This window comes from Nanorana parkeri, unplaced genomic scaffold (genome assembly GCF_000935625.1).
Source record: "Nanorana parkeri isolate BGI_ZX_2015 unplaced genomic scaffold, ASM93562v1 scaffold952, whole genome shotgun sequence".
In the NCBI taxonomy this organism is placed as follows: Eukaryota; Metazoa; Chordata; class Amphibia; order Anura; family Dicroglossidae; genus Nanorana; species Nanorana parkeri.
In genome coordinates, this window is record NW_017307220.1 from 436558 (window position 1) to 445647 (window position 9090).

The following is a 9090-nucleotide window of genomic DNA, read 5'->3' on the forward strand; positions in this document are numbered from 1 at the left end:
GGGGGGGGGCATTTCTCTCTGGTATCTTTCTATACCTTGATATGACTTCACATTAGAGAGCTTGGCTACGCCAGCTAGATTTCTGTTATTATCCTGTATGATGATTTTTTATTCTGGCGGGAGTGCAACGTTCTAGTGATGTCACTGGGTCTCAGGGAGTTCCGTGCTTGGTCTGTTTGTCACGGTCTTGTGCTATATATATGTGTTTTTGTTTGCACTTTCACCACATGTCTTTGCCTGAGGAAGGGGATCCTGTGTGCCCCCGAAACGTTAGTTGCATTTGTATGATATGCTGCACCACGTCAATAAACAGATGTTTTTTGCATCGCAACTCTACTTATGTTTGTAACGGCTGCCACCCGTTGTTCACCGCAGCACCCATTTTGTCTTTTTTTGGAGTAAGCGGTCAGGAGTGCGATGGGTTCATGGACTCTTCCATGTAAGGAGGGACACAGGCCAGTCTCGGCCCAGTATTGTTTTTTCTTAATGAGATTGATCAGCGATATCGATGTTGGATGAGCTCATTTGTTATGTAACTATAGTTTGGCCGCTGGTGAAATAATGGTGAACGCTTCCCATATACATCCAGCAGAGGTCAGCACAGGGTGTATATACATAAACAGCGGGCCTGCATAGAATTCAGGTCAGACCGAGGAGGTGACAGTGTTACATCTGTGTGCTGGGGGGAGTAATCTGCTCCAGGTGACGTCCAATAATATATGTGATCTAAAAAAGGGGCATATGACATGACCGAGATCAAAGCGTCATGCTAATGGTAATCTGACATTACTGACTGCAACTTTTCGAAGACGCCTGTCTGTAATGCCAGCGCTTTGGCTCCAATACTTTCTGAGACACTGACATGCTATTGATATAAATATTTAGAGGAATTCTAACTTTTGTGTCTGGCTTTCAGTTGTTTTGTGTGTTCTGGTTTAGAACCAGTTTTCAAGCAAGGTGCACATGGAAGGGTTTTATACAGTACAACAGCAAAAAGTTTCCCAGCACACTTAACGGCTAAGGTTAAAACAGAGGTTTTAGATACACTGCAGAATATGTGAAAGCCGCACCGCCTCGTCAAGGCCCCTCTGTGTAGTGCGGTCCTAACTCTGACCTTTTGAGAGTCTCCATCTTGGAGCACATGGGACAAAAGATCAAATTTGGCTGCAGGTTCGCCAGGGGGCAGCTTTCACCTATTCTGCAGAAGACGTGTATTTAAGACCTCTGTTTTTAACCTAAGTGGTGAGACACGTTTTTTTTGCAAGCTGGCTGGTGAGTGTGCTGGGAAACTTTTTGCTGTTGTTCTGGTTCAGAGGCTATGAGAATATGAAAGTCAGGGAACAGCCACGTATTTCTTTCATGGCAGGTGGGCAGTTGGGCCATGCCTGCATTTGCAAGGGCCCTAATATGGCAGAATCCTGCTTCTCCTCAGCAAGTATCTTAGTTTAGAAAATGCCTTGGCACCAACATTTAGTGACCGTGTCACAACCCTTGGGAATTCAATCTGAGTGTAAAATAGAAAAAAGATCAGCAGATCTGAGATATAAGCAGCTGAACTTATATGCAAATCTTAATGTTTCCTATAACCTCCCTGCATTGATAAGACTTAATTTGCTGATTGTCACTCAACAATGCAGCTTAGGGCTCTGCTGTGCACACCTGAACCTCAATAACCACCTTTAAAGGGGACTCAGAACTTCCATCTATATCCTGACAGGTTTGGCTCTCTGTCTCTGACATCTGTCATGCCTAGGATTATCTTTGCTTATTGTTTGGACCGGATTTGTAGTCAGATTGTCTGTATTTATCTTGATCATCAGCCTGTTAACTCTCCTATAGTGTGGAACTTGAATGTCTAAGGACTGTTTGTCTGCACCTGACCTGGTCCTCAAGTCGGTTGTCTCTGCTGCTGTCTGTACCTTACTCTGATCATCTTTCCCGCTCTAGCATAAATCCTGCCCATAGTTGGTTGTTGCCTCTGGCACCGACGAGGCTCTGCCAAACTTTCTGACACCCCCAATTGGTTAGTGAGGCCACCCACAACATTAGAGGACCAATACAGGAGGGGAGGGAACTGGTTTGACTATGACTTTACCTGGCCTTATCTCAGGAGCTAGTAATCACATACTGTAGACTTGCGGTCTTCACTGTAGGTAACCTTTGCTTAAGCATCTTTGAGCCATCCTAGGCTCTGGTTGTTTTAATTACAGAAGATTGGTGACCAGTTTATATCTGTCTGGATGAAAAGGGTGATATGTTCTTTATAACTGTCTGCTTTTCAGCTCCAAGGTTGGATTATTTCATCTATAAACATTATCAGACACTGTGCATTGTAAGACATACGTTGCCATGGAAACCCGTCTGCATGACTATGGCCTGAATTAAGTCAGCATAACTGCATCCATCATCTGTTCATGCTACCCGGCTGCTAAGCGACTGTTGCCATTCTGTACAGGCGGCAATAGATTTATTTGGTATAGGGCAGTAATAGTCGATATCAGATTGTGAGAAAGAGAAATAACCGATGTCTTTGATATATGTGACCACAATAGAAGTCGCCAGCACTCGATGATGCGTGCAAACTTTGCACGCATCATCGAGTGCTGGTGACTTCTATTGTGGACTGTATCTGACATGGCGCCATCCGTGTTGTCACTTCAAGCACCAATTCTTTGCGAAGGTCTATATGCTGTATGGAGTGCAGGTGATTTCCCGTTTTGATGTATGTGACCTACACCAAATCAGCTCTGCTCTGCATTGGTTTGGTGTCTGAGGTTTATACTGCTTTAGCACTCCAGAATGTCTCAAATTAGCAAATTAGGCATCAAATATAATTAAATATCTAATAAACTAAAATGTCCAGGCATTAACCCCCAAAAAGCCATGTATTGGGAGAGCTCAGTTCCTATTAATGAAAGAACACCCCCAGAACTACATCTCACGTAAGCCCTTTCCCTATACACAGTGTTGAATGTAGGGCTGCAGCTAACTATTATTTTCATAATCGATTAGTTACCCGATTAATTTTTTCGACTAATCGATTGGTTGTATAAAAAAAACTCTCCCTCACCTCCCTCTCACCTCTCATCTCTCTCACACCTCTCATCTCTATCTCCCTCTCTCTCACCTCTTCCTCTCCCCCCCGTTGCCAACTATTCTCATAATCGATTATTATCGATTTAGTTGATTAGTTGTTGCAGCTCTAGTTGAATGAAACAAATTGAACTGTGTATACCCTACCTAACCTTTAACGCATATCCTGTCATAAATTTTAGCATAGATTTTGCCATATAGATATATTTTTTACACTTCATTGTGTCTCCACTCTCCAGACTCGTTTGTGTCTTCGTCCATGCTGTCTCTGGATCTTCCCACAACGCCACAAGTAAAGGATGTGTGCCTGGAGTGCTTAGATGAAAGCTTCTTTCCTCCTCTATGGCCGGCACTACTGGCTCTTTACAGGTAACAGCACCACTCATATGTTTCCTAAACTCTGGCCTTTTTTTAGTTTTAAATAGAGTAGAGAATGATTCTTTCCAGCACTTGTTCTGTAGAAACTCTGGGGGGAATGTATCAAAACAGGGCCAAACAGAATCTGTAGCAGTTCAGCAATCAGGATCTCTTAAATTTGCTCAGGAAAGATTTGAAAATGAGAGAGAGAAGCTGATTGGCTGCAGTGCAAATAGGAATGCCTGTATTTTGCCTGTAAGCTCCATGTGGACATCTGAGAAAATCGGTGAGACAGTCGTATGGGCATGAGGACAGGACATCTTTGAAGTGCTGTATGAAGATTATTGTTGCCATGGCTGTGCATTTTAATGTAAGCCTTTGTTTCACTTTTCTCAGACAGGTTCTCTCTGTGCGGGAAGAATCTCTCCTCCAGGTCATGGAGTTATACAGCACAGCACCACCATCTGTAGTGGGGGTACCCAAACGCCTGTACCCTCAGGACATCATTGACCCATACAGATTAGCCACAGAAGATCTAGAACAACTGACCAATCAGTATACCCCACACAGGAAGCTGGAGTGTATTGGTAAGCAAACCAGTGTTTAAAGGGGGCCTCCTATTGAAATGGAAATCCCTATGGCTGTGCTGCAGTACCATGTTTTACCCTATGGAGGGGCAACATGTCGAACTTGCTACTGTAGATTAAAGTAGACCTCTGAGGGCACATATATGGAAGCTGCCATGGGCGACTGTTTTTACCAGTGCATGGTCTTGGACAGTCCCTACTTGGTGAACACCAATTGGGAGCCAGGTCTTTATAGCTGACATCAGTACCTGATCTCACAAGATCTCTTTTGGCTGAGTTGGCATACATTCCCACAGGCACAGTCCATAATCTTGTGCCTTCTCAGAGGAGTGGAGACTGTTAGATAGTTGCAATTGGTAAAAGCAGCTCCATATTCATTGTCATGGGATGTCCAACAAGTTTATTAAAGTGTGATGGTCAGGTGTCCCTGGACTTTTGGCCATATGGTGTATCAAGAGGGCCAGCCAATGCCGTATATGATGCATCAAAGACCTAAATTACAGAAAGATGTCTGTTATTCTACAAAATCCCCCCCCCGTCCTCCACAGATTTAGAGATTTATCCCAGATGTCTTCAGGGTCCTTGGGTTATTGGTAGATGGGATATACCAGTATTAGCAAGTAGAGTATCTATCTGGACATACCTGCAGTCACTGTAATATTTACTGATATGCTTGTATGTTTGTATTTTCTAGTGAGGACTCTGCGGGGGATATGCGAGTGTGCCGATGAGTATTGTGCCACCCCCGGGACTGCATCCATGTGAGTATCCTTCAGTAAATACTATAAAACGAACCCTTTTTTGACCAGAGGACATTAATGCCGTGATGCCCAGGCCATATTTAGTAGTGTCAGTATGCCTCAGTTAACTTGACAACAGCTGTATGACTACTTTGCATACTTAAATAATGTTATCATATATATAATAAAGTTTATATATAAAGATTATATTTGGTGTACTGCTTCAAGAAAAATCCTGCCCCCCTTCAGTGACTAACTTAAAGGAGAACTATGAGGTGAGTGATTTTCACTCAGCCTCATAGTTCGAGCCGACGTGTGACAATGAAACGCGTAGGCTCAATACATCGGCAAGTGTGCGAGCACATACCGACGCTCGCTCACTTCTCGATCATGTTCCTGCAGAGAGCCGTGACTGACACTCACAGCTCCATGCAGGGATTCTGGTGGAATGGACGGGCAGGGGGCGGGTACAGCTGACTATGCCTCTAGATAGGCGGAGCCAGCTGTCAATCACGCAGCTGGGTGAATCTTGTCAGTAATGACGGGATCCGTCCCGGCTGCGGCGGTCTCAGTATACTGAGCTTAGGGTAACGGGGGGACGCTAGTTTATGTCCTCCCGTGACCCTTAGAAGAACTATGGGGAAAAACACTTACCCCATAGTTCTCCTTTAAGTTATTAATGATTCAAGCTTTTGGATTTCCTTAGATCCCTTCATCAGGATTTATAGATTTCAGAGAAATGTATAATGCCTGACAAGGGGATTTAAGGAATCCCGAAAGCTTGCATCTTTAAGGAAGTGTATAACTCAAACTCCAAGCTTTTTGCAGTGATTGGATTTAAATATTCTTTAATAATATTATATCACTATGAGATGTCTTCAGGTGCTCGTATAAAAGCTTCCCCTTGAAGTAGATGCTTGTCAAACAATTCTATCAGTTGACAAGCAGTTGCCATAGGCAACACAGATGCCCCAGTGCAGTGTGAGACAGAACAGCAGTGATGTTACTAATGCTTTATATAGTCTTCTTCCATCTGTATATGTTAGCCTGTTCCCTTTGTCTTCCTGTCTGTGTGTCTCTCTCTGTCTCTCTCCTCGTGTGCCCAGGTTGCAGAATACATGATGTTTACTGGGTACAAATATGAGGCCCCCGCAGGGATCTTTACTGATGGATGAGATGTGACAGTCTCAGGCAGAGCATGGCCAGTCCTGCAGAGCGCAGGGGGGCTGCAGCACTCCGCAGAGCAGCAGCTCACAAGCACAGCGGCTGTCCGCTCTAATTAGCGTAGAGAGACAGAAGATGGGGACAGGAATGGAGCCAGGCACAGGACTGAGAAGAGTGGAGGGGAGAGGACCCTGACGTACGCCAGAATTAGAGGGCAGCTATGCGCAACACTCATAGTAGTCAGGAAGAGAATGTTCCTGTGTTGGGATTATATAGTTTCTTTGTGGTGGCGGTATAAAGAACTTCAAATCTGATCATCTAACAATGCAAATACAGAAAAGTGCACATGGAGTTTACATTTAAAGGGAACCTCGGTCAGGTTTTTATTTCTGCCTATATCCCTGTTGGCTAGATTCAACTTCTATATTTGTTATGGTGGCTTAAAGTGATTTGGAAATCCAAAATATTTCATTTGTGATTTAACACCGATGTTGATCTCCCAGTGGGAACACTACGTCAGAGGGGATTTCCCATCACTTTGCAGAGTAGGCATGTAAAAGGCTCTGGCTTTGCATGTTCTTTCCAGGGACAATGCCTCTTCAGGACTCCCCTTAATGCCCTTATCAAGGATGTCATCAGTGGCAAAAGTACCCTGCAGATTAAGCCTAGGGCTCAGTCTGGGAAGACTTGCCCTTTGACGGAGGACAAGAAGAGCCCCTTATGTCATTTCTCATCCTTAACCCCCAAGTCAAGTTTGGCACCCAGTTCACATTGCAAATCCTAGACTTTCAAGTCACCCAAAGACTCAATCTTCTTCAAAATGAGGGTGGCGCCGCCATTTTCCAAATTGGGGTGGTGGGTGGCTTCTATCGGCCTTTGTGGACACTTGGACAAACAGCACCTCATATGCATGGCTGCAGGAGGAGGTTTCAGGACAGCTGCAGGAGGAGGTTTCAGGTGACTAGCTAGAGGTTTGCTCCTAGCCCCCTCCCTAATTAGTTACTTTCAACCTGCCTGTGTTGCCAGACAGATTAGCAGATCACCGTGCAGCCCTGGCGGGTCTTCTGGAGTAGAGCGGCATTGTCACTGTCCCTGTGGCAGAACGGTACCAGGAGTCTTACTCCAACGAGCTCACAGTTCTCAAAGCAGAGGAGCGCATCTGCCTCATCTTGGACCTCAAGGTCCTAAATATCTTAATTCAGGCTAAAAAATTCTGAATGGAATCCAGCAGGTCTGTCATAGCCTCCCGAAATCAGGGAGACCTTCTGGCTTCTGTGATCATCAAAGATGCATGCCTGCAAGTCTTCATTTTTCCTGATTGGTCGGGAAGCTGGCCAATCAGTAAGCCGAGGCGGGGGAGTCATTACCTGCCCGCTGGCTTCCTGATTGGACGGAAAGCCGGCTCCATGCTTCCTTGTCACCTGGTGGTAGCCAATCAGGAAGCCAGGCGCTGTGTAATGACTCACCACCCGGCTTCCTGAGTGGTCGGGGAGCTGGCCAATCAGGAATGCGGGGGGGGGGGGGGGGTCAGGTAATGACTCACCGCCCGGCTTCCTGATTATCCAGAAAGCCGCTTCCTTGTCACCTGGTGATGAGGGAGCATGGAGACGGCTTCCAGGCTAATCGGGAAGCCAGGTGGCGAATCATTACACGCTGCCCGGCTTCCTTAGTGGGACTTCCAATATCAGTATTCGGTATTGATGAGTACCAAAAAAATAAAAAATATTGGTACATGTTACTAAAAAACCGGTATCGGTGCATCGCTACTGGTGGGTGAGCTATTTCCTGTGGTACCACTAGGACTTCCTGAAGCAGCACATCATGTGCTCCTGAAAGCTTGTCTTCTGACACAAATGTTGCTTATGGTGCCTTACCAGTGTGGAACAGCATTACCTCTCCTTTAGCAATGTCCCTCTACACAGGCCCTGTTGGGAGGCCCTGGAACACAAGCTCAGCTTTTTTATGCCACAAACAGCAATTGCATGCAGTGCAGTGCTGTACAGTGTATTTTGTGGCAGAAGACAAGATTTCAGGACCACATGATGTGCTGCTTTAGGAAGTCCTAGTGGTGCCACGGGAAATGGCTCACCCATCTTTGCTATCTTGGTGGACCATTCAGCAAGCGTGACACACATGCGTAAAAATAAATGTTTTCTATACAGATAGACAATGCTGCAAGGCATTTGATATATGATAATAATAGTGCAGGTTTTAAAATGTCTTAATTTATTTCACAAAGTATAAAGTTTTAGAATGATAACAGCAATCAGTCTTTTGCTTTACTACTTCTTTTATCTTACTGCAGAGCTATGGAGAGCGCACTGTCAATACACCTAATCCTGCAGTACTAAAAGTCCCAGCAAAGATTTTATATCACCAGCCAGGCCGCTGACTGGGAATTATAGTTCCACTACATATGGACATCTTCGTCTTTCCTATCGATATTTTATTCATTGATAGTCTCACAGCAGTCATTTAGCAAGGAAGCACACTGTTTGAAAGACACCAAAGGTTCTTAGATTAACTACCAGCCCTCACCCTTGTCTGTGTACAAAAGGTCCAATACTCTTCCCATGAAAGTCAATGAGACACCTCCCTGAGCATTCTTACTCAGAACCAAAAAGTGTAAGAAAATACAAAAAAAATGCTTCAAGTGAGAACTAGGGGGTATAATTAGTCTTCCCTGCATTTGAAGTAATAAGCTAGTGGGTAAAGATTTAGAAGACCCCACTTTGGGTGGACTACTCTGGTAAAAAGCAGGATATTGATTTACAATGAGCAGTTGATAATATAAATGAATACGCCCCATTAACTTTTTTTTTTAATGACCATACCATGCAATGCATGCCAATCTGAATGCAGATATGACCCCCAGGAATGACAGCACAGCTTGTAAGATGAATACTGAATGTGTGTTGCATCATGGCAGATAAGCTTTTGTTTCACCTGGATGAGAACTCCTCACCTGCGACAGGTATATCGGGAGTGGCCAGCAGCAAAAATGTAAACTATCTATCTATCTTGATATAGAAAAATCACAATGACACAGTGAGAAGTATACCTCTTTCACAGGTTGCTGTATTCCGCCCAGATAACTATGATATTTTACATACAACTGCTGGTCGGGGGGGGGGGGGGGGGTTTTTTTT

The 9090-nt window shown here is 44.6% G+C and overlaps 1 protein-coding gene across 1 annotated transcript in view; it reads left to right on the plus strand.

Moving 5' to 3' along the window:
• VPS9D1 (VPS9 domain containing 1) overlaps positions 1–9090 on the plus strand; it is a 37356-nt gene that overhangs the window by 23945 nt on the left and 4321 nt on the right. The window contains exons 14-16 of the mRNA XM_018566477.1: positions 3333–3462; positions 3847–4037; positions 4732–4798. Of these exons, the coding sequence (XP_018421979.1) occupies positions 3333–3462; positions 3847–4037; positions 4732–4798 (388 nt within the window). The remainder of the gene's footprint in view (positions 1–3332; positions 3463–3846; positions 4038–4731; positions 4799–9090) is intronic.